Source organism: Plectropomus leopardus, chromosome 9 (genome assembly GCF_008729295.1).
Source record: "Plectropomus leopardus isolate mb chromosome 9, YSFRI_Pleo_2.0, whole genome shotgun sequence".
In the NCBI taxonomy this organism is placed as follows: domain Eukaryota; kingdom Metazoa; phylum Chordata; class Actinopteri; order Perciformes; family Serranidae; genus Plectropomus; species Plectropomus leopardus.
This window is the reverse complement of record NC_056471.1, coordinates 17,095,123-17,121,844: the sequence shown is the minus strand read 5'-3', so window position 1 is coordinate 17,121,844 and position 26,722 is coordinate 17,095,123. Positions and strand designations below refer to the sequence as shown.

Here is a 26,722-nt window from a genome sequence, read left to right as displayed (position 1 = left end):
GCAGTTAAAGCTATGAGGAAGAAAAGAAAAAATGCAGGAGTATGTAATAGTGAATCTCTTTAGAGAATAAATGAAAACAGTTCACAAACTCCATCATCACATGAAGAGGCAGTCAGTGGGGATGGGTGGCTATCGGGAAAAAAGGCAGTTGGGGGGGGAGAGGACGGCTCGTGGCAGCTTGGGGCAAGTACAAGCAAGTGAGCAGTTGTAAACTCAAGGTATCAGGTAAGGACTGGTTGCTACCAAACATTCAAAGCAGAAAGCATTAGGCTTTTGCTGCAGCAGGGGGAGAAGAGAAGGTGTTATCAAAATCTCAAGATTCTCCTCATATTCTGCAAGGTTTCATCAGAGTCCACTGACTGAAAGCGGAGTCACAAGCCAGCTCAGCTGGACTTTCCCCTCTGTGATTCTCAGGAGATGGTGAGGTATCCTCCCATCTCTTCATCTCTCTGGTGCTCTCTGCATTCCTCAGTTGGGGTTCTGGCTGGAGATGAAGCTCTCTGTGTCCTTCAGATGCAGTGAGCAAATACAGAGTGATAGCAAAGGATGCTACTTCCATCCTGAGAGAGTTGATGTAGACATGCGCACCGCTGTGCATGGCAAAAAGCTTGCAGTGTCTAGTTTTAAGCACATTTCTTTCATGTCAGTTGATTTTCTCTCGGTTTTTTAAAATTTCTCTTGCTCTCTCTAAGTCTCAAGTGCTTTCCATGTCTACTTTGTCATGGAAAATATGTGTATTTGTGTTTGCATGTTTGAATGTGTGAGCATGCGTATGTGTGCATGTGGTTTCATTGAGATCTCAGGAAACACTGTTGGTAATTACCAGAGGAATCTGCAGCAGTGTCTTGTAAGCCTTAGTTTCAGTGACTCTCTCCTGTGCTATTTACAAGTAGTGTGTGTCCAGCTCCAGATGGTACACATCTGTCTCAGTCTCCGTTGTTCTTCTTTTCCTTGGCTGGCACAGAGCTTTTTGTTGTTCTTGTACAAAGTATTTGTGTTCTCTCAGAGAGAATGGTTTACACATCAGTTGGGGAGGGGGTAAGACAGAGGTGCCAACGTGCCCAGTGGGTTTATGGACAAAAAATTCAAGACGAGGGCAAAAAGTGGTCCTTACTTATTGGAAAAGATGACTGACATGAGTTGACTTGGGGTGTATAGGCACATAGGGGCGTGGAATAAAATCAATAATTTTATTGTTTATCAAGGCAATATCAATAATTTACCTCAGTAAGGGACTGAAGGCAAAATAAATCTAGGTAAGGCCAGGTTCTTTGAAATATTATTAGTGAAAATAGGTAATAAAATGAAGTTGGAAAAACTATAATAGTTTTCACATTTTCTTTTTGCCCAGTGGACTTTGGTTGGTACCTCTGTTTTAACAACGCCCTTTTTTTCTTTGCTATTTTCTCTTTCTGCTTCTCTACTCGTCGCCATCATCCTTGCCCTTATCCTTCTTGTCTTTCTTCTCCTTCTTCTTCTTCTTTTTCTTCTTGGCCTCCTCTTTCTTTCCAAAGGTAATGAAATCGCTCTTGTCGTCCTCTCCTCCCTGGTTCTGTCTGATGGATATTATGGCGGGGGAGCCAGGGATGATGAAGGCTTCTGGGGGAACCTCACCAGGTTTCAGGTGTTGTGGGGGTGCACCTGGGCCGCCGGGTCCATAGCGAAAGTGCCAGCTGTTGCTGTCTACGCCAGCACCCATTGGGGGGGACACCTCTCCCCCTTCAGCATCTGAAAGAAACATAAAGAGATGGATCATGGGTTATTATTTGCTTTCCATTTGCTTCAAACAGATGTGGTTATAAAACTGAAGAAATGCTGTGATTTTTCAAAGACTGAGTTTTAGCGTAAAACACAAAATTCTTCAGACACACTGGGTGAGATTTACTGAGTCTTTAGCGCCTCATCTGTGATGTATTCTGCAGCTAAATTAATGTTAGCAATGCTTGGAAGCACAATTTGCCAGTCATCTCACTTACAGGTTGTGTTTGTCTTTACTGCATGCAAATTTAGGAAACGACTGGACAGATAACTGGAGATGTTAAAACGATGATTGACAGAACAAATTCTGCTGGATTTACAAACATTAACCCAATTTACATGATCAATTTTGTGTGGAAAATGACCCATATTTGAAGAGCAGGTGCAAAAATGAGCATATGTACAGTAAAGTGGCAGTTGTAATGTCCAATAAGCACACAACTTCTGTTCAATAAATATTTATATGTTGTATTTATTTATTTAATGATGTTTATAGTGATCTCAAATTCTTTTTAAAAACATGTAAATAATAAAAAAACTAATTTAGCACAGATTTCTACTGAATATATGGTGGCTTAATTTAAAGGTATACTATGCAGGATTGTCAGTTACTGTTTGTAAACACACTTGCCAGCGAAATTAAAAGTAAAAACCAACCCCTGATTCACTGTTATTCGGGGTTTTGCCTCTTGGATGCCTGCTGCTTACAGTTTTTCATCTGGTTGCTACCTTTTTATAAAGCTTTGACCTCATCGAAGTGCTGTGGAGGTATACACCCTTAAAATCTTGCATGCAGAGAGTAAGAAGAAAAAGAAGAAAATACAGGCAGAGGGCAGAGTCTTTACAGAAAAGTATATTGCCACACACTTCCAGTGGGCCATAAGTGATGAAGGAGAGGAATTACTTTTGTGTAAGTTGATACGTATATTATTTTGAGGGAAATCTTGCATCGTATACCTTTGGAGTTGAACTGTGGTTTGCTGAGCTTCTACTGCAAAAAAGCAAACACTTAGGATTACAAGTACATTGTGATAGCTTGTATTTTTTATCAGCAATTTTTACTTTGTAAATGTATGTCTTATGCACTATTCATGATCTATATTTATAGCCTAACTTATAATATTTCAACTAATCAGTAATAAACACCCATATATTTTTTAAAGAGATTATAGCCTGTCGTTCTGTAATTAAAAAGGATCTCTCTTTAGTATTGCCACATTTTGATCTTTTCTCAGACAAATCCCCGCCATTGCACTGCAGTTTTTGAGCTCAAAAAACCTGCCTGCAGGGAGGCAGTCCATATGGCTGTCTGTTAAAAGAAATAATTAAAAAAAGAAATAAAAAAGAAAAAAGAAACCTCTGCCCCACACTTTTATCAACATAAATAGGGCCTACTGTTTTAAAACTTTGACTGCAGGGAGAGTTCACTGACCTCCACTGCAGCTGCTGTAAAATCTAATCGGTCAATAATGACTGGCACTCCTTGAGGAGCAGCCATGACATGCTATAAAAGGTGGGAGGTGTTGGAACTTAATGGGAGGTTTCCAAGAAGAAGCTGCTAAGTGGGCAATGAATCAAAGGCTCCCTCCCGGCCAAAGCTAACATCCGTGGCACTGTTTGATGAAGCATTAAACCCTTCATCATTACATTAAAGGCTGAGAAAGGTATGAAGTATTTTAGAGGAATTTAACAGAACTGTTCTGGAAGAAAAGCAATAAAACTAGGCAAAACATGTTGGTATTCAAGTGTAACTATATTTTGGAGGGCATTACTAACCAATCTGACCATGCATTGAGGAGTGATCGCACCCTTACTTCATCGTGTGGGTGTCTTATATTAATGTCTATGTGCAGTATATAACAACACTAAGAAGTCTACCAGCAAAAGTCCCCGTCACTTTGGGTTCTTTCCTCACAGCAGTGACCTACTTGCCACACTTGCCTCACATATTCCTTTTATTTCTCTGACTCCTTTTCTGAGTTCTTTCCAAAGGGGAGATTAACTGAGCAGGGCTCCATCCAACCAGAAGGAACAGTGTCTGGAAGAAGAAGCCTGACCTCATGCAGTACCCAGGGCAGAGAATACCATCTTCTAATCTTCTCTTACTGCACTATTACCCTGCCAACCTCAAAATATACACACTATGTTCGGTTTCAGCTTTACTCATGCTGTATCTCTTACACAAAATGAATTGTCATGCTAAATATAGTTGGACATAGAGAATGCAAATAATGGTTAAAGTGACCATATGGAGTGACTGATATACCTAAATCTGCCATTATGCCACTGAGACAAAACAAGAGTCTCACATATTACATGCAGTTAGTGTGTTTGTATTTGGTTGTTACAATACTACTTTACATACATAGGTGTAGATTTTGGGTGGGATGCAGGGGACAAGTCTCCGTCAATATTTAAAACATCCATATTTGTCCCACCCAATAAAAACTTGAAAGAAGCAGAAGACTTTGATTTTGATTAAATTAAAGACATCTCAAATTGATGCAGAAAATGCACAAATTGATGCACAGAAAATCCCCAGTATGCAGGAAGTTAAGTGTCTGATGCTAAGAATTTCCTGAGGTAAAACCCCAAACCCCTGATCCATATGTATCCCCCTGCCCCCTAATTTCTAAACAAAACCTATACTCTTAATGGATTGTTATACAAATGCAGGATGATGACTGATCAAAACTATTTAAGCCATTTGTCACTAGCATTAATACACTGTTATGTGTGAGATGGTGAAATTCATTAGTTCCCCTTTTCAATTATAGTGTGTTACTTATTCTCTTTTATTATTTTTCTCTTATTCTTGCTTTTGAATCTTATTTTGCTCCCTCTTTGTACTTGTTTTCCTTTCAGTTTTACTTTGAACCCATTTTCAATTACCAGCTCTCAGTGAGATCTGCTCACAGTGAAGGATTCAGGGAGTAAATCCATGGCAAACATGACGTCTCCTGCTCGGCATACAATCCTAATCAGTCATAGAAGCACGCACACTGCTTTAAAGCTCCTCCTTCTGCGGGGAAACTGCCCAAGTCGAAACAGACAATGGCACTGAATCTAATTTTCTTAATTGTGTGAAGTTAAACATAGACAGATTCCAGTCTGAATTAGCGCTGAGATGATAAGGTGATTAACACTGCAAATTGAATAGCTTTGGTTTTGGATTGTTGGTTGGCCAAAACAAGGAATTTGAAGATTTTAACGCAAGCTTCAGGAAACTGTGATAAGCACTTCTCACTGTATTTTTTTTTTAGATTTTACAGATCAACCTGCTCCCTGATTATTGGGAATTTAGTTTTCAGGTTGTTAAATAATGAAAAATATTGTTAGTTGCAGCCTGAATCTGATTCGTCATCTTCAGCATCATGTTTAATTCCCTCTGATATACTTGAAAAATCCAACTGGGACCACAAAACAAAAATTAACTGGGTCATGCATTTGAATTGTTTCACAACGCTATTCCCCAAAAAGCTCTCATGCTTTCACCGACTGCGACAACACAGCTGCAAGAGCCGCAGAAAGAAGACTGAATTTGACAAAGAGACTGAGAAGATTAGGACAGGACAGGCTAGATCCAGTCATTGCTTCCTCCACATGTAGACAACTAGAGTCACATTCAAGGCAATAGTATCCCCCCAGTTGATAAGTCCTCGTCTGACTTCCCAAGCAGAAGTATGGCCCTGATTCTTTAATCTCAAAATGGAGGAAGAAACAGAAGAAAAGGAGCACAAAAATATGAAATGAACAAACTAAATACTGGAGTGCTAGAAATACTTTCATCTAAACTATCCACTCTCTTGCCTCTCAGAAATTACCTGTCTAACTCAATGTGGGGACTTGATGAGACACCAGTGCCCCCATGCAAACTAACATTCACAAACAAAACAATACCCCGGAGAGTGATGAGTCATGTTGAGAGCAGACAGATGGAAAAGGGTAAGGCAAGGCATGGCGGGGTAACTCTCTTAACAAGGGTCAATCTCTTATGCTGGATTTAAAAATAAGACAAATCATGGGGCACACTTTAGTCTGGCTGTGTTAAACTGTGGTGCCACTGAAAAGGTCGTATTGTAAAATCAGAGGAAAAGGACTATGGCATTCACTTTTGCTCAAAAGGTAGAAAACCTACAGCTATCAGAATGCACTGCACCACACCAATAGGCGCACCTGCTGGTGGGTGACATCATGCAAACGAGTCCATTTGACACTATGGCGGGCGGCTGGTAATAAACAGTCTTGTATATTACAGTTAAACAGTCAGCTTAAACATTTTCCTGAAAACTTTTGAAGTGAGAAAAAAGCAAGATAACAAAATCTTGGTTTAAATTTGATCAGTACTGCCTAATTTTATTCAGTTTTTTTCAGCCTCCATTTTCACTAAAGAGTTTGGTGTTCAGTTAGTGTTCACAAACTCTCACTAATATAGCCAAACAGTACACTAAAACATTTTAGAGGGAGTGCAGTAAAAGATTTTTGGTTTATATTTGATTAGTAGTGCCTAGTTTTACTGTTTTAGAGCGAGAGAGAGGGGCAAGTCTGTCCCTTGATCCAGCTCTGTAGTCTTTGTGTTTGTGGTGGCGGCACAGGTGTTGGGCAGTATGAAAATGTGGAAGTACAACCTGTAGCTCGAGCAACAGCCAGTGCAACTCTGCCGGATGACACGTTCTGCAAAGTCTTTGCGAGATATCTAGGCATTGGTTTGATGGGGGGGAAAGTTAACCACAGTTCATTTACACATACAACCCACTTGTTATGATACTAAGTTGGTTGAAAATCAGCAACATATCCCTTTAATTCCCAACATTCTGGTGAATTTGCACCAATTCGTGCCTTTTCTGCATCAATTTATGCTGCAATTGTCCCCTGCTTTCATGTTTTTAGTGGGGAGGGGACAAATGCATTTGTTTGAAATACTGAAGAGGACATGTCCCCTGCGTTCCCCTCAAAATCTACACCTATGCCATTTACCTATGTCACAGGCAATATTGACAATATGGGATTTGACCTGTGCTGCCAGCAATATTTAACTCCTTTTATCGGTCTGTTCTCTGTGTCTCTTCCTTCACGATGATAACAGCCTCACCTCGCCCAACTGATCTCCACACAGCCATTGCTTCAATCTGATTTGTCGATGGCTGTTGCAGAGCAAAACTTCCCCTCTTCTCTCCTCTCTGTTCCTCTCGCACAACCTCCCTCCTCCTCTTTTCCTCGCCACCCTGTCTCTCCCTCTTCATCGCTCATTTCCTCTGACCTTTCAACTAATCTTGCGTGAAAACTCAGCCAGCAAACACCCGTCCCTCCCAGTTATTGACAAGCCTTAATCATGCCTATCAATGCTTATGGTAACATTAATGTGACTTGGTATTTAACAGCTTGTCCATCAATGATAACTACCAGGCACATTAGAGACAAGGATGGTTTATTTGTTTCACAGTGATTTCTGTTGCCCCTGGTTGTATTACTCTCTCCATGTATCTCTAACTTGCAGAATTTGAAAACCTCTGTATTTGAGTGACACGTTTATCAATAATTTTGCATTTGCAGACTCTGATTTTATCCATATCCTCCCATGAGTTTGATCTCTGAAATCTTCAATCCGGCATCTCTGCGTGTGATGTCCCTCCGCTCCCCTGTTGCCGCCCAAGGGTTTCACAGCCACTTAAATCACCCAAGCTCCATTTTGCCACGTCTACTTTATTCATCCCCTTGTCTCGCCCAAGCATCGGCCAGTTGGGCAGAAGCGCAGTGGAGCGCAGTGCAGCGTTACATAACTAGCTGAGGAGAAAGAGGAGGAGGAGGAGGAAGAAGAGGGGCCAGGAAGTGCAGGGATGCAGATATGAAACACGATGCTCACCACCAAAACAGAGGGAAGGAGGAGGGAAAAAGAGGATTAAAAGATCCTGAATGTGCGATTCTTTTTTTCCCCCACACTGCAGTGGTAGAGAAATCTGTGATTGTTATGATAGCATGCAGTCAGCCGGGACCACACCCTTCTTTAGGATAGCACCTGCGTTTGTTAGTGTGCTGAGCAGTGTGTGCTCAGAGTGATAAAAACAAAATGTGATGTTGCTGTCTATTCAAAACCTAATTCTTATTCATGTGTCTGTGTTTTCACTGCTATGCCTGGGTGGTGATAGAAGAATACATTCTGTGCCTGCATAAATTACCATATATTCCCAGACCTGCTTACAGTGAAAGAAATAAAGAAATAAAATTGTTGTAAGTAATACTACAATAATGATGGCTGGTTTGGTTTTTTTTAGGAGCAATTAGACCTCTGCATATGCATATTGGAGTGTGCAATTTTGTGTGTGTCTGTTTGGGTTTCATGCCAGGTTGAGCACCTTGCTGTCTGCTCCCAGCTGGATCATGTGGCAGATGGTGGACACAAGCAATCCCAAGTGACAGGGCTTAACACAATAAAAATAACACTGAATGTAGGTTTATGTGTGGGAGTTGCAATTGTTATCTATTTATCTGCTTATGTGTGTGTATATGTAGGTGCTGTGATAGAAAAAATAAACAGAGAGGGAGAAATTGATTCATTCTCCAGAGAGAAAGAGAGGGAGAAAGCTGGCAAGATATATAAAGACTCGGAGAGCGCAGGATGGGAATAAAAATAAAAAAAAAGAAGAGTGACAATAAAGGGAAGCAAATAACTGAAGTGGAGAACAGGACACAGATGGGGTGGAGGGATTTAGAAACTGTAAAAAGTCCCTGACAGCTTCAAGACTGTTCTCACTTGCCTTTCTGATTTCGCCAAAAGTAGTTTCATACCAAATATACCTTAACTTAAAGACTGCAGCTCTAAGGTGAGCTATATAGCATTGCATTAAATTAACTGTCTGCTTTTATCTATTATTTGCCTTCCTCTTTGTGTCTTTTTATCCTCTTCTCAGACAGCAAGCCTGTCTCGAAGAAATTCTGCTTACATACAACTACCATAAAACAGAAAATTCGTTTCGAGGGAAACATGATACAAGGATGTTACCTAACGTTACGGTTATTGACAGGTTTAATGACAGTCGAGCTGTTTTGGTGTCTGTGTGAGTTTGTTGGGACCCTCAAACAGCTGCTGCAGTGTTAGCTTGTGCTTAAAGGGCAGGTGTTGAATCCACCATTTGCCTGGAGAAGAGCAGATTGTGGAAAAAGCAGCAGAAGAAAGTTTGCAGATCCAGCAGGTGGTCTGGAAGGTCCAGGTTCAGATCCCCAGTGCAGAAGGGTTAAAATGCAGGTACTGTTTGACCGGAGGTGTTCTGATACTACTTAGTCAATTATTTTAGTACCAGTACCCAGCCCTACCAACTACATATTTCAGTTTTTAGTTGATTTCCACCCAAAGAGGCAATCTTGCAATGCAGTATTCACTCATAGTGACTACAGCATTAGTTTTTTAATTACCTTTTTTTATTAGCATTTGACTGAAATTACAATTTTTCCCTAACCTTAACCAAAGAGAATGTGTTGCCTAAACTTGAAAAGAGAGTCTTTGTTGATATGTTTTTAATTGAAATCTAACCAAAATCATCTCTCCCTAAACTTTAACCGAACTGCTGTTGTTGCCAAAACCTAAGACAGGAATCTGGACGCGAAATTCTGCTGTCAATGTCCTGCACTTTTTATGCCCACCACCCTCCCCAAACACCTTGAAAAGCCTACATGGTGAATGAATGTGGTGTTTTGTTACCTGAAAGAAATGTTGTTTCTGATCATAATCGAGGCAGTGATTACATTGCCACAACAACATAATTAATAAAGACTTTTAGTAACATACAAGCGTAATTTCTGGGAGGCAGGGTTAAGTGAAATTACTTAAAATGTGGACCTACCCTTCCTGGTGAGACTGACAATGACACAGTGAATATAAATGCACAATGTTATAGTCCTGGTTGCTAAAGAGCAGAGCGTATGGACAAGCCCTGAGGAATTAAAGGAGCAAAATGATGCATCGCTAGAGTCTCCTCCTGTCCACCTTTTTCTCTTGGCATTTTGCCTCCACCCTTGAGTCTATTTTTGCCTTGACAAGTGTCCGCTGCAGTTGATTACTGTTAACTCTAATCAAATCTGATCTCTCTTTGTGTCTCTGTGTATATGTTTCAGTGTGTATGTGTGTGTGTGAGCTAGGGTGATACAGAAAACAGTAAACCTGCATCCACCTCTGCAGTACACCACCGCCCCAGTGAATGTAGGTCACTCTCCTTCTGTTACTCACTCCTCTGCTCCCTCCTTCCCTTCATACCTCTCACCTCCAATGCTTTCCAAACACGTCCCTCCCTTCTTTATCTCTTTCACCCCCCCGCTCTGCTGTAGCTTTTGCTCACGTACGTGCGTTTCAGTCAGCACCTTCATTAGTCTTGTCCTTCACCTGATGCCACACTTTTTTCTCTCCCCCCTCCTTCAGCACCTTTTGTCCCACGCCATATGTTTGCACTCCCCTTTTTATAACAGCCCCCCTCCCTTCCTCTCTCTCCTGCCAATATTAGGGGCCATGAATGGTTGCCGTGGAAACTACATCCTCCAGTGAAGCAGTAGGACATTGGTAGGAGTCATGGTGACAGTGCTTGTGCTGATGGAGAATAATGCTGCAAGCTCTCTCTCCCGTCCTCTTTCTCTCTCTCTGCTCTGTCTAGTCTAACCATTCTCCCCTAGCAACAGCAGCCTCTTACAGCTTCCTCTCTTTCGTTTGCGGACTTTGATACAGTCAGTCATACTGATTTACTTATCGTCACTCCCTCCCAAACAGTTCATCGCGGCTCTCCCTTCCTTTCCACCTTATCGTTCATTGCTTATTCATTTCTTTTCACTTCCTTGCTTTGCAACCTGCCCTTCTCCCTCCTCCCCCCGTCTCTCTCTGCATCTCTGGCTGCAATACTGCACAATTCTCTCCAAATCCCTATGTATTGTTAGTTTAGAGACAGAGGAGGAAGACATAGAGGGAGTAGGAAACAGGGAGAGAGAGTTAGACAGCAAGCAGAACCCTGATTTCATTAATGTGGGTCTGTTAATCTGGGCGTGGGCTGCGCTCCATCTGTCACAGCAGGAGCAGCACACAAAGCAGGCAGCCAAAACACACTTGGAAACACAGCCAAGCACACACGTACATTCACAGAGAAAACGCTAAACAAGATGCAACGACGCAGACACACAAATCTCTAAATCTGAGCAGGGGGAACAGGGGTGTTGTCGACTGTACCTCTGTGTTTCACGTCAAAGCAAAAAATAGACAGTGAGGCAAAACATCGCCCTGCAGGTACAGCACAAAAGACTGAAAAAAAATCCCTCAGCAAACCAAACTCCCATACACTCCTGCTCTCCACCTAAGGATCGCAGCCTGCCTAGCAAACAAGATGATTTAGTTATAAATAGCACAGACTGTGACTCATGGTGATGTGACAGGCCACATTGAATCAATATCTCCATTTCTCTCATTTCTGAGACATGATGAACAGAACTAACTTCAAAGTCAGGACACAAATCTTTCCCAATTTTGTCCTCCAGTGAGGGAGCTCTACATATAAATGCTTTTCATATTATCTGACACTCTTAACTGAGAATTATCCTCAATCCAACCCTTAAATTTCACATGAAGCTAATGTAGCCCTCAGCTAATATGTCTATTCTTAACCTGGCTAACAATGAGATTAAGAAAAGACAGATAGCCCTGAGGCAAAGCAAGGTGAGCATGTGCACGATGTGTTGTTCTCCAACTGCCATGGCTTAATTAGACCACCTTAAATCCTCAACAGCTGATCTCGTTACCACTGACCCACCCTGAAGACGTCACTACTGCTTGCTCTGTCCTCTCTCTCTCTCTGTCGTTCTATCTTTCCATCGCTCATGTTTTGAAGTGCCTGCAGGCTGTAAGTCCTCAGCCAAGGCAACAAATCGATGGCAGAGCGGAGGAGGCTGTGTTCGTGTGTGTGTACACGGATAGGAAGAGACAGTAGTTAGTGTGTGGGTAGTTTGTCTGCCTGCCCAGCCCACCGCCTCCTGTCTATAAAAGACACCGGGCCTGGCCAATTCTACTTTCTTAATTACAACAAATCACCTCTTTATCTAAACGTAATTACACTGACGTCCTCGCTTCACTCTTCTCATTGTATGTTCTTCTGTTTAGTTATCTCACCTGCCTTCTTCTTCATTTTTCTCTACAAGGCCATTCTTTTCTGTACTTCACTCTTAATCCTTTCTGACCCCACTTTCCTGTCATCCCGAGCAAAGTCAAGAGTTGACAACTGTATTCTCCTCGATGCATGGAGGGCGCTGACACTGTGTATGTGGTGTAGTCCTCGGTCATAAATCTTGGTTAGGGGCAAGGAATATGGCATCATATGCAATGACATTCACATTACAATGTCCGTGAAATGTCATCTAGCATTGAATATGCTGTCATTTAGAGTTTGGTTTGTTCCAGAGTTCCTGTTCTTGGGGTTCAGCTCGCACTGTTTTCTAATAAGGTCCTTTGCAGTGCTTTGTCTGAGTCTTGGTGAAGTGTTTACAACCCTGATAAAGGCCAGATGGTCTCAACTGTTTTGCATTTTTGTCTTTTGTGAATAAAATGACTTTCTGCTATTAAGTGCAACTCTCTCCTATCTTCATTTTTTAACATAACAGGGATAATGCACCAATATTTGTGAGTAAGGTGGAAGCTCAACATTTCAACCACACACTTTCGGTATAGTACCCTTAGAGCTGGTATGTAACCTGTACAGACATGCAAGACCCTTGATCTGTTTATGGTTTCCACCGCTGACAGTTCTCTTAAATGTAGGCGGGGTTGTTTCGCTGATAGTAATGGCTGGGTCACTGCTCTATCAAGCTCTCGCTGTATTTTCACAGGTGCAAAGAAATGTCTGCACTTTGCTGATAGTCCATGGAATGGGATTGCAAGCCGACATTTTCAGAAAAAGAACATGCTGGAGTGTTTACAGCCTCTGTCACAATTGGTGGGATATTTAGAAATAGCATGTTTGTGCATTGAGTCCTTGTACAGCAAGAGTAATGATTCTCTCTTAACTAATCGGTAGGGATGGAAATCACCAGAGGCCCCCTGATTTGATATTATCACGATACTTAATGTGATTCTACTGGTATAACCAACAACTTTTGACAACAGAAATGCAAAACTAACTGTTCTAATGTGTGACAAACTGAAATGAACTGTAAATGTCTGCTGGATGGAAACAAGGCTCAAGTCTGTTCAACCCTTGATATATTTCTGCAAACCTGACAACAACAACAACAACAACGTGACAGATGGTGTAAAATGTTAAATTTAGATTTAATGGTTATCAAGCAACAAGCATGGAAGTTGACACTTCCATGCACGTCATTTGCCTGCAGCTGCTTCACAGCAGAGACGCTGCCAATAATTACTATTCTGTTTTGAAGAACACTTTAAATTTGACTCATATTTGGCTGTCTTGCAACTAAAATGCCTGATGGCTTAAATACTTTAAAGACTGCTTCCTTTATGAGAACAATATGAAATATATAATTACAAAGCATGCAACTGCTTGGTGAATGTAATGCTCATGTTATAGAATGCACAGATGTATATGTTAGAAATGATCGACATCTTAAAAATACATTAAAATATTGAAAATTAATTATATTTGTTGCTCATATCACCATCCCCTAATCTTGGTCTTTGTGAGTGTGTGCATAAAAGAGCTGGAGAATGAGAGAGATCCACATTAAGAGATGAGAGAATGTAATTGTGTTTTATTCTTCTTCTCTAATGTGATCTCTAATGTTTGTCCTCTTTGGCTCAGTGGCTTATACCTCTGTAAACATCTCGCTGATAATACAATCAACTATTGGCTCTCTCTCGCCCTCTTTTTCTCTGCTTTGTCTCCTTTCCTGATACAGAGAGCAGAGATATCCATCTTCGCCTACGTAGCATGTGTCATTTCCTTTCCCTGCAGCCGTGGGAAGTGGTAAGAGTGGGATGGGGCGATCTCGTAGCTGATATCTCTGTATTCCTCATTCTATTATTCTCTCGTAGTTTGAAAAAACTCTTGAGGAATGTACAGTTATTGGTATAAAGGGGTCTTAGCTGGTTTTCACTGAATATGTGTCATGAAATGTGTTGCACAGACATCCATTTAACTTGACTGTAGACTTTGGTCACTGAACTATGAGATATTTAGGACTAGACTGAAGTAAAGACCTCTTACTTCATTTAAATGTATTTTACACCATGCCTACCGCAGTTTTAAGGTAGTTGTGATTAGCTTAGGTGAGAGAAGCATGACTGATTCTTACCAGCTGCGCTGGATGCAGTGGGCCAGTTCTGAACCAGGACACCTTGGGCTCCTTGCATTACTGAAGACTCTTCCATGTGGACTGAGCTGCAACACAAAAAACAAACACGCACATTTTGACTCACTGAAAAAGTATTCTCTCACTTATCAGATACTAAACCATGCTAAATTAAACTGCACAACAGAACGAACCCATCCATGTAATTCAAAGGTGTGTAGGATTTCTTGTCATCAAGGAGTAAGAGTTGCAAATGCACCCAACTACAAATTTGCTGATTCAATTTTTGCCTCTCTGAAACAATTTTTGATACCTGAACTTGCATATCCACCACTGGGAGTACAAATATGATACCATACGATGCCCCTAAATCCTACAAATAGGACCTTTAATACTTTATGAAGCTCTAAGTTATGATTGTTTCACGTGACTTCGATAAAAGCTTCCACATATTAAATTCTCTGATCTCAATATGTTTCCCATAATACAAAATATTACAAATTCAAACCTTGGTACTCTGTGTGTGGGGGTTAGAGAATGCAACGTTCAGATTAGGATTAAAGTATTCACCCTACATTTTTTCTGGCATTCTCTGGATTATGGATTACAGATGGCCGCTCTTACATTTTCACACACACTCTGTGGGATTTCAGCACCCTCCCCTCTACTGAAAAACACCACACTCTGTGCAGTGCCGAACAATAGCAACAGAAATGCTGCTATAAACCACAGTTCTCTCTCACTGCTTCCTTATCTTTTAAACGGGAAGGATTATATTTTCTAGCTCTGACAATGAGATTTGAGTCATGATGATCCAGGTGAAACTTGTTATCTTTAGAAAAGGCCGATGCTTTCTGATATGATCCAAGCAAGGTGGGCAGAACCTCTCTTAAAGGTTCTGTTCACTCAAAATATACACGCATACTGTCTGAGTGCAGCCATGATCCATCGCCCAAAACATTAACAGGATATCTAACCATAATCTGAAATTATCTGTACGTCATTTGTCTGCACCACCCATTCAATAGCTAGCTTCAGATCTTGGGTTTTAGCAGCAGATTACTTTATTTTGCTCAAGAGAGATTATTCAGAAACTTACTCCAACTGTTATTTTCAAAGCACTACTCTCAATCTCTGCCTGCTGCTGTTTCACTTTAATCCACCTGTCTGTGCTTCTACTAACCGTCCTTGAGTGGAGAAGTAGGTCTTCAGAAGATAAAACCTTTACCGAGGTCTGTGTGAGCTGGTCCCTACTCCTGTTAATTTGTGTGCTTCTGAGACATCACTAATGGTTTTAGGTGTCATAAACAAGGAGCTTTCAGTCTTAATGAAAGATTTGGGGAACCAGGGAGTATCAAAATATAATCATGTAAATAACACAATTATATTGTACAATTCTGTAATTTTGTAATGCTGAAAATCAGATGAATTTTGTGTGGATCCAGATACAACAGAACAGTGGTTCTGTGGAGAGAACATGAGTGATTTGGTGATGGAAGCCATTTTAAATGCTGCACAGCACCATCACCATCAAGGTACACTGATCAAATATTAATGAAAAACACTGGGCTGATAATACACTTTTCAGCTCATGCTGATCGTTCTCTCTCACTCCTCATCATCCCATCTTCTGCTGTCTGTAATCACATGCATACTCATCATTACCCAGGGTTTATACTTTATCATAAGGCAACATTTGTCTGTTTCAAATAAGGGGTGTCATGATATATGGGTAGTAACAATAACCATATATTTATATATTTAAAAAATGAAATATTAATATCATGTTCGAAATACACATAAAACAATATCTTGTAAAGAATTCAGCACCTCTTGAATTATTTCAGTTTCTTTCCGTTGTTGCTTTGTCTCTCTTTCTCTACCTACATACACTTGCATTATGAGTTCACCTATAATTCATTCACCAAAGAAAGACACAAAATCCACAACAAACAAAATAAAGATGAATTTTACTAACAACATTATATTTATTTTCAAATTTATGGAGATATTGCAATAATATCATTATGGTGAATTCTTTGGCCTCGATAGTTATGTAGTGAAAATCTGATGTTGTGCAAGCCCAATTTTCAAATAACTACATCCCCTATTTAGTGTATAGAAGCTGTTACCATTAAGCAGACGGTATATGATGCCATCTCTTCAAACCAGCGGGATTTACACTTCATTTGGGCTTACCAGAATTGCACTGCGGAACAAACTGTGAACAGAATAACTGAACCTGTGTGTGTGGATGCTGTAGCCTATGTAAAGCAATTTAATGATATGTGGCGAATAGGTTAATAATAATGGAAAGGTCCCCTTTCATCTATGTTTTTTTTTCTGTTGTTATTAGAATCAACTATTCATTTATCTGACATTTGCTGTATGGTACACGATTCATTTCCAAAAGGACTAATAAATATCTATCTTGTACAACTACAGTGATCACAAAATGAATCCAGACACAATCCCCTAAAAAAGCACAATCAGTAGGAGATCATGTGCATTTCACTTCAGTGATTAAATTAAATTAAATAGGTCAGTGCCATTACTTGGTGTTTGGATGTGATATCCAAAATCTCTTACACAAGCTCTGATTATAGATGAACATCCAGTGAGGCTTGGCAATGGGACATGGGGGACAGTCAACTTAAAACAGATCAGAGGTAGTGAGTCAAGAGAAAGATTTAATATGTTAGACTGGTTCACAGAAGCACATTAACGCTCATTAATCTGTGCTGTAATTACGGAGGGATCTGTGTAACATTAATGACACTCAGATGGCACACAGTTAGTAATCTGACCCAGACATCAGAGTGCACACATGAATACATATATCCATGTGTATGTACTATCTACGGTGTATGGATGTTGTAACACATCTGTACACATAGGGCTGGAAAATAAATGTTAACGTTCTATCGATATCCAACACAGTCTCAAAGATATTCATGAAATGGACCTCTTAATGCATTACGCGGTGGTGGAAACAAAGTATGTTAAAATTATATGCTAGCAACACAAAAACAATGCCAATGCAAAGTCTGTTGTGAAGGGTTGAAGTTTTATTGTGAAGTTACCACAGTTTGGTTCAGTTTAGGTTTAGCTTAAGAAACACTGGGTTGGGTTAGAGAACATAAAGTACTTAAGTTAAGTTAAGGAAAAGATAGCAGATTCTGTTAAAATAACTATATATGTGACGTAGGCGATGTAAGCAACATAATTTATGTAAATTTACAAAAACTAACCTACTTTGCATAGTTACATAAAGTACCTCCGAGAAGTTCTACATGTAGTTACTTAAAGTCTGTAAAGCCATATAACTAAATTGACTTTTCACTTCACACCTCCTTGCTCAAAGTCTCAGTTTCTTTGACCCATCCACCATCCTTCCAGGCTGCTATAAGCAGGTTTTCCTGCTCTTTAAACTTTTGTATCAGCAAATTTATGCGTCTACCACAACAAACGATCCTCACTGGCTTTAAATTGGTATTGTTTTCATATTGCTGGCCCCTAATGGTTATTTATCAAAAATTTCAGTGTGCCAATATTTTTTGAAAGCGCTAATATTCAACATTATCATCACAATATTGATATTGAGATATTTAGTCAAAAATATTATTTGACGCTGTGAAAGACTTGTCTTCTACATCTTTTAATGTGATTGTCTCTACCATAACACTGCAATGGACACAGAGACACACTTCTGTGTAGTGTGTGTTTGTGTGCATTATTTTTTTCTGAAAAGCCACTTTTTATCTGTTCAATGCCACCGTCTCAATCCATTGATGTTAGATAGAGATTTCACAGCTCATTAAGCCTGAGACTTTTTTTGTAATTATGATGCTGTCTCATTAACATGACCCTTGATTTGACTGGGTCCATCTGATCCTGCAGCAGGTGTAGCCCTGTGCTTTATGGGTAATCTGATCACTGGTGTGGTCATGCAGTTATCTCTGTGTCTCTCATGGACAATCTTTCCTCCTGACTACCTGCCCGTCATCCATCACTGACCCCCTCTCTGCTTTTCTTCCCTCCTGTCAGTTTTCCATCTGTCTACGGAAATATGGACAGAGCCACTTCCAACTGCATTTCTCCTCACTATGCAGCTTCCAACATATTTCACATCCAAATGTTTTCATTATAAGAGTGATTATATCTGCTTATTAAAGGGAGATGTTTCAATTAAATTTAGATTATTGGGGTTCTCTCACAAGTTCATTTAATTGTATATTCAATAGAAATTATGTATATTGGCAAATGTGCATGTAAGCGGGCAAAACAAGATGGCAGTCCCACCCTTTTCCCCTCGGCAGTGTAATCACAGCTGAGCAACAGCTGCCAGCAAAGATGATCTCACATCTTTACTGGAATACACCAGTGCATGAGCCTCTATGCCTAACCTGCCTCTGTATAGAGCTGCAATGATTAATCGATTAAAACTACTGGTTGCCAACTATTGAAATAATTGCCAACGAAACTGATGAGTGATTAATCGGTAAGAGTAATTTTGAGACTCTAAATTCTCTGATTCCAGCTTCTTAAATGTGAATATTTCCTGTTTTCTATACTTCTGTATGACCGTAAACTGAAAAAGAAAAAAAAGGATGTCATCTTGGATTTTGGGAAGCACTGATTGATGTTTTTCACCCTTTTCTGACATTTTATAGACTAAACAAATTAATAAATTGGGAAAATACAGATTAATCAACTATGGAAATCATTAGTTGCAGCCTTGCTTCTATGGCACACAGATGGGTGGGGCTTTGAAGACATTTTTAAATTCTGCCTGGTGGCCGTGTCATGGGGACACTCTGTACCCTTTCCATGTCGAGCTTTTTACTCTTTTATTCTGAATTATCCAGGATCTGGTTATTTGTTTAAATCTTATAAGGTGGGAGAATTGTGTAAATATATTTTGGTCTTCGACAAAACATGATTTAAGTGGCTGGTGAGGTACAATGAGATGCTGCAAAGTGACAGAAAATAAATGGGCTGCTTACCTCTGCATCACACCTCCTGCTCTCAGCGAGGCTGAATATCTCCAGTCTGCACTCGGCACTTTGGGCTGCAAGAGAGAGTGAGAGGAATTGAGTCTTAAGTACAGGCGAAAGCCAATACCGTCTCATTAATAAGTCATAGAGAGAACTGCTAGTACATGCGCATCACGCACACACATAAACACACAAGCTCAGTCACACACACGCAGTCATGGCGGTGACAGCTTGCCCCTGCCTTAGGACAGAAGTGAGTGATGAATTAAAGCTTGTAGGTGCACTCATCTCCTCCCATCCACACACCCTCTCCTCCTACCTACTCCTATCTATGTCCTCTGACAAAAAATATATAAATAAATAAAAAATACTTTGCGAGATTTCACTCCAGCGACCCACTGACCCTGGTACTGTGATATGGAGGCTATGCGGCTACACAATCAGGGCTGGTCCATTTAGCCTCGGCTGGTCGTGGTACAGTCCATTACCATGGAAACATTGCAGAACTCTCATAATGCTGTATGTGCTTATGATGCAGATTCATTCAAAGCCACAGCTGCCTACCTAAAGCTCTCCATCCCTTCCTCTACATTCTCTTTCAAAATATTTCAAAATGTGTAAATCATAATTACTGAAATATCAAGATGTTTTTTGGCAATGCTGGATCCTGGTTTCTGAAAGACCTGCAACGTCTGCTGTATTTTTCCTTTTCACCCTCCCTTCCTCTACTCAGCCTCTGTATATTCACCAACCCCCTCTCCTGTGTTGTTGAGTTCTTTCTCCCTGTTATATCCTCTTAACACTGATCAAAACCTTGAGTGTCACTGGCACACAGTCTGCCTGAGTCAGTCTGACACATCTCACCATGGTAACTGTGCAGAGCTCAGTCTACATTTTACCCTCCACCCATCTGCCCTCCCTCATTTCACTCCTGTGAAGGTCACAGGTGGAGGAAGAAGGAGGGGGGAGGGCAGATATCAGATTAACCCCCTCATCCCTGCATACAAACCACTACAGGAAGATAAAAAGGGACATCACCCCACTCTGCCTGTCTGCCAGTGATGCAATTCATTTGTGGCATCCTATTATGAGACTTTAGTGTTTGTGTTTCTAAATTAATTTATATGGAGAGATATAGAGAGATACAGCATCATAAAACCTGACAAGCTGGGTTAGAGAGCTACAATTCAGTTGTGGTGCAGCAAAATGTGCTGTTAACCTGACCGCACAAGTAAGATAAGATTGTATTTTCTCTAATCTCGACCTAAACCACTGACAGAGCTAAACCAGTCTGATTGGGAACACTGAATTCTCCGTGCTCGACCATGCAGTTCATAAGAGATCCATTTGCAATCCCATTTCCTCTCAAATATGACAGATGTTCACTTGCTGCTGAAGCTGCATTGACCTCTATGAGTCTGCAGTGGACATTCATCACCCTTGAAATCCAATATTTGGTCTTAATGAGAGAAGCCTGGTATTCCTCCTGGAGACATTCAAACAGGGCAGAATGTGTATGGGGATACTGAGCACTGCAGCATCAGAGACACTTATCCATACTGAAAACTAAGGGTGCACTTGATTATTTCGAGACAATCACTCCTCAAAAAGCAATCAGTGGCTGAGTCGATAGTTTAGAGTGATTCTGAAAAGATAAAGAGGTGCTGGTATAGCATGAAAAAAAAACACAAACAAAAGCCGACTGTCTAATTTTACCTTTCACAAAACATGAATAAGACAAAAAAACATTGAATTAAGAGCAGATTGTCCACAAATGGGACTAAACGGCTTTGCTAACTGTTCGCCCTGTTGCGGGATGGCAGTGGCCGTGGGGCTGTTTGGCCGTATGGTGTTCATGGGGCAAATAACAACACACACACACACTGGCACATACACACATTAGATACAAGCATCTGGAACGTAAACATGTCTGCAGTCTGATATACTCCCAAGGGAAGACATGCATGCAAAACTGTAATGCTCACGCAGTAAACAAAAACAAATCTGACTCATACCGAGGATGACAAATCAATGCTTGATCATTTGAAAGGCAGAAACACAATTAAGTGCAAACAGAAAATAAAACCACAAGATTTTAGCGCATTCATTTTCTTTTCTGGCCGTACTTTGTAAATCAGAGAATAAAGAAAGCTTTTGGTTCGGCTACTCAACCCTTTTCTCGCCTTTTTTCTCATTCTTCCTTCTCCCTCTGGGTGAACACTCCTAGCATGGATACAGAGCTCACACCTCCGCCATCAACACTGTGTCCAATCACCTTTCATCCCCCGCCTCATCTACGCGGAGCCAGCCAATCCATGCACAGTACTGAGAAACACATCGCTGCCAGTTAATTAATTACATAGCAAGAACAAACATGACTGGCATTTAATGAGGAAAATGTCAAGTGATAACAGAACAATTACCTTACACATTTCTTTATTCCTATTTTTTATCACCTTTTTTCTCCGATATGATTTTCTGCATTGCACAGACAGACCCACAGAGGCTCTGGGGTAAACAACTATGCAGAAAGCAAATAATGTTTGTCCTAATCATAGTGTTTGTTTTACCACAACTAGAAATGATGTAAATACCTATTTTCAGAAACCTTTTAGACTGGGGAAAAACACACATGAAATGAAGCTCAATCTCCATAATATTCAGAAACACTCTCTGCCTTATTCCTGCCTTCACCGATTCCCAAACTCTGGCTTACTGCTCAGCACCAGAGAGGTACGTGACCAGAAGAGGATATTTTGGTGCAGTGGGACTGGTGGCCCTTACAGCTGGTGAAGGCTGTACTATTTCCCAGACTCTCTTCCTCTGTAGAGATGACCACAGAATGCCCTCCGGACCTACTGGACTTGAATATTGTGGCACACAGCCCACAGTGGACAAATAGCACTGGCTGTGTGGGGTCATAGGTGAAAATGCTGCCAAAATCTTCTGGTTTGTTGTGAAAAGAGAGTAAGTAAGGGAGGAGAGAAAGAGACAGAGAGTGAGAGAGATGGTTCTTGAAAATAAATATTTGTTTTAGCTTTCTGCAGAAGTATGGAAGAGAGGTGCACTTTAACATCTCATACTGTGAATCACCAAACAACTGGTCTTTAGCAAGTGTGGAACACACACAAAGACATCATCTACCACATCCAGCAAATCAGAGTGCACCCACTCACATAAAACACACAGCCCAGAGAAACTACTCACACTTGTGTATGCCAGGTTTCAAAGATGTAGACCTCACGATAATTGGGATGAAATGTGAAGACCAGTAAAGGTAACAACAAAAGCCTATGCATAAAGAAAATGGTGGTAGGATAGGATAGGATAGATTTTATAAATTTGCTTAAGATAACTATAAGGACTGAGCAGATTGTTGGATCTCTTTTTTTCAAAGACATCTCGAATGAAAGTGATGCAAAAAAAACATATAAATGATCATTTGCCACTTTGTACTATAATAACTGTCTTTCATGGCAGCATGAAAATATATATTTTTTAAAACATCACAAGCCAGAAGAACAGATGTGAGGCTTCAAGCTGTAAATGTCAACTGCAATCCTACTGCAAGAACACCGCCCTAGAGCAAAACCTGAACCATAGCTCTCTGAAAATTTCCTTTTTATGGCTCGTGTGTTGTGTGTCATTTACTATTATGAGGCGATCTAAAATAACAAACACAGAGATCCCACCTGACACACACCTGAATGGCAGTCGCATCTGGCATACTGAGACGCCGTACAAATAACTGGCTCTGTCCGCTGTGGCTGGTGACGTAGCCCGAGCCCCAGGTGCCACTGTGTGGCCGTCCCGTGTTGTAGAACATAAAAGTGTCACTTCCTGACGTTGCAGTCAGGCATGTCTTGTAACAGTATGTTTTGGTCAAAGACCCATTTCCCCGCACTTCAATATAATGCGGTTCCACTTTGAGGTCACGGCGCAGGGCCACATTGTTGTTTGGCTGCCCTCCACCTCCACCTGCACCACCACCACCACCACCTCCTCCTCCTCCACCTGTAGCTCTTCCTGCACCCCCACCGCCACCCGCTGTGGGGCCCCCCTCTGGAACACTCTTCTTGGACACACAACACGGGGAGCAGGAGCCAGGCTGGGTGCAGTAGGCATGGCAACGCACAATGGCCAGCACAAAGACGGTGACCAGGAACACAAAGGTTGTGGCACTCAGGGCAATGATGAGGTAGAGGGTGACGTTGGAAAACATTAGGGGGCTGTTGGGCCTGATGATGCGCTTGGGGTCAGGGGCCAACTTTGGTGGCAGCTCCATCACATGCACATGGATGGTGGCTGTGGAGGAGAGTGGTGGCAAACCGTTATCATGCACCAGAACTGTCAAAATGAAGGAGGTGGAGTTGTCCTCAATGACACGCCTTGTGGTGCGGATCTCCCCTGTGTACTCATGCACCTTGAATAGGTCAAGGTCTTTGTTGTTCTGCTCCAGGGTGTAGAGCAGCCAAGCATTCTGCCCTGCATCGCCATCCCATGCTGTCACCTTGCTAACCAACACTCCTGCTTCAGCGTTTTTCATCAGCGTCTCTGTTGTGCGGCTCCCGTTGGCAGGTGGGTAGACTATCTTGGGCATGTGGTCATTCTGATCCATAATGTAAACATACACTGTGGCCACACGGCTGAGGGGAGGCACGCCATTGTCCTGGGCTTTAACCTGAAAGTGAAACTCTCTCAGCTTCTCAAAGTCGAAGGCTCGCAGGGCATAGGCTTCACCTTTATCAGGTTTAATGCTGACGTAGCTGGCAACAGGAATACCATGGTTGTTGTCATTGAGGACAGTATAGGTGATGCGTGCATTTTCTCCAGCATCAGCGTCTGTGGCCTTGACCACACACAGAGGTGCACCGGGGGCATTGTTCTCTGTAATATAAACAGTATATGATGTCTGCTCAAAACGAGGTGGATTGTCATTCACATCTGCAACATCCACTTTAAACGTCATTTGAGAAGACAAGGGTGGGGTGCCTCCATCCACAGCATTGACAGTGACATTGTAGGACGAGATGGTCTCCCGGTCCAGGAAAGCGGATGTGACAATGGTATAGTGGTTCCGGAAAGACTTGATCTTAAAAGGCAGATTGGGCATGATCTCCAGGCTGACTTGTTTATTTGGTCCAGAGTCACGGTCATTCACACTGATCAATGCTACAACCGTGTCAGCCCGTGCGTCCTCACGGACAGGGCTTGAGAGCGAAGATAGTACAATCTCAGGAATGTTGTCATTGACATCCAAAACTTCTACAACTACTTTGCAATGCACTGCCACAGGAGCTGGGCCCTTGTCCATGGCCTGTATGTACATTTCATAAGAGTTTGTCTCCTCATAGTCTATATTGTTTTTCACTCTAATTTCCCCTGTTTCTGTATCCATGGAAAACATCTGTCTGACTCTTTCTGGAGTGTAACTACTGAAGGAGTAAAACACCTCTCCATTCGAGCCCTCGTCAGGGTCTGTTGCGTTTAACTTGATCACAAGTGCGCCCTTTGGAGAGTTTTCAGACAGTTTTACTTTGTACACAGAGCTGTCAAACGCAGGTACATTGTCATTGGCATCAAGGATACGCACATTGATTTTGGCCGTGCCAGTTCGCTGTGGGGTGCCTCCATCCATCGCTGTCAGGATGAGCTGATGGGAGGGCATCTGCTCGCGGTCAAAGGGCTTTTTGAGAATAAACTCAATGTGCTTATTATTGGAAAAGGGCTTAATGGAGTCCAGGGTTAGGTGGTCGTTTGGGCTGAGGCGGTACTGCTTCACAGAGTTGGATCCATCATCTGCATCCTGAGCTCCCTCGATGTGGAAGCGCGACCCAGTGAGCGCGGACTCCGACACCTCGAGCTGATATTCATCTCGGGGGAATTGTGGCGCGTTGTCGTTCACGTCCAAAATCTTCACCTCCACGTTGTGCACCTCCAATGGATTCTCCAACACCACCTCCAGGTTGCGCGAACAGGTGCCACTGAATTCACAAATTGTCTCTCGGTCAATGCGGTCACTCACCACCAGCTTCCCGGTTTTGTGATTGATGGTGAAATATCTCCGTCCGCTGTCAGATGTGATCCTGATTCGTCGCGTGGAAAGTTTCCTCAGGTCCAGACCCAAATCCAGGACAATGTCACCGACCTGTGCCCCGTTCTCCAGCTCCTCCGGGATGGAGTAACTTATCTGTGCATTAGTAAGGCCACTGAGTACGAAAATAACCAAATATAAAGAAAAAGGCACGTTCTCATTTACACTGTAACAGCATCGCGCCGTCACAGCCATCGCAGGCAGAATTTGCAGACGGGTTGGAGAAATCTTTCCGCCTTTTCAGCTTGCTGTGCGTGCCCACCCGCCTCATTAAAAACGAGGGAATAGTCCGTACATAACTCCGACTATGTGCAGGACGACCACCGCATCCTCTCTGGTGCCTGTCTGATGGGAAATTTCCCCTGTGCATCCATGTTTTCCTTTGTCCGTGCTGTTTTTAAAATTCTCTATCCTACAAGCAAGGCTGACTCCTTTCACTGATGCTGCCTATTGCTCTCTCTCCCTCCCTCTCTCTCCCTGCGATGGTGTCTGTGGGCAAAAGGGGAGGGGGAGGCACTCGCTCAAACGATGCTGGCTGCATTTCAGCACCTCCGAAAAAAAAGATCGACCATCTAATAAAAATAAAAACACGAAACACACGCTTTTAAAAAAATCTATCTGAAAATCTGGACGCCGCGCATGAAGCGGCCAGTGTCCTCTGCACACACTGATTTCGGGGACGAGATTTCGACACAATCGTTTTCCCTCTTGTTGTCAGCGCCACCGCCCTTTTCATTGTGCGCTGGGAAACTGATTTATGAACCAGCCTGGCGATTAAATTTCCACACTGATGCAAACCGACAATTACTCAGGAGCCCTCGAACCAACCAAATGGAAAAGCAGATTTCTGATATAAACCATATTAACAAATTAAAAGAAAAGATAAAAACCTCATGTAAAAAGAAAGAAGGAGATTTGGTTTTAGTGCCGCAAGTCCCACTCTCAGTCTTTCAGTGTTCAGTATAGCAAATCTAAAGCAGCATGCTTTCTTTATATCACAACAAAAGCCATGAGAACAAGGAATGAAAGGTGAACTGGGCGGTGGTGTTTGAGGGGTCTCTCTCCTTGTTTTCAATCATATGACCATCATAATAGTGAGGGGGATCTGACTGTTTTTCACCTTGTGTCTATTCACGAGTTAAATGCTGAGACACTGGGGACTTCTGCCAGTAACAAATCCTTTTCTATGCCACTTTCCCATACAGTGACAGCTGACGATGCTTTGCACTTACACCGCTGTTGGGTGGTGAGCTGCAGAGCCCTTTGCGACGCAGGTTCATTCCCACATTAAACACAAAACCCGGGATGTCATGACCAGTGACGACACTAACCAGGTCACAGACAAGATGCTCCAGATGTGACCCCTTTCCACATCAGGCAAAAATACAAAGCTGGTCTTTCCTGACAGGCTATAATGGCAATGTACACATAAACTGTGCACTATAGGCTCATCTAAAAGCAACAACTACAGCAACATCTTGGAGGGATTTTTGCACTAACGCCACTGTGCCTCTTAACATCCTTCATTAATAGCTTCATAATAACAAGATACATTAGCCTACAGCGACTAAATCACATTGCAAATCCATACTGCTGATTC

At 41.8% G+C, this 26,722-nt stretch overlaps 1 protein-coding gene across 1 annotated transcript; it reads right to left on the bottom strand.

Annotated features, from left to right (window-relative positions):
• Positions 1-307: 307 nt before the first annotated feature.
• pcdh2ac (protocadherin 2 alpha c) lies at positions 308-25,820 on the bottom strand. The gene is made up of 4 exons (XM_042493427.1): positions 22,732-25,820; positions 19,038-19,102; positions 14,035-14,120; positions 308-1,728 (listed from the first exon to the last, which is right to left on the bottom strand). The coding sequence occupies exons 1-4, from the start codon at positions 25,315-25,317 to the stop codon at positions 1,421-1,423; spliced, it is 3,045 nt and encodes a 1,014-aa protein (XP_042349361.1). The 5' UTR covers positions 25,318-25,820; the 3' UTR covers positions 308-1,420.
• Between the last annotated feature and the right edge of the window lie 902 nt (positions 25,821-26,722).

What these genes read in the sequence shown, in the direction of transcription:
- pcdh2ac (XM_042493427.1), bottom strand. Translation starts at nt 25,317, where the DNA reads ATGGCTGTGACGGCGCGATGCTGTTACAGTGTAAATGAGAACGTGCCT. An exon ending in CAGATGCGACTGCCATTCAG is followed by an intron (nt 19,103 to 22,731) that starts GTGTGTGTCAGG and finishes TCTCTCTTGCAG; the next exon opens with CCCAAAGTGCCGAGTGCAGA. An exon ending in CACTGCATCCAGCGCAGCTG is followed by an intron (nt 1,729 to 14,034) that starts GTAAGAATCAGT and finishes TGTTTCTTTCAG; the next exon opens with ATGCTGAAGGGGGAGAGGTG.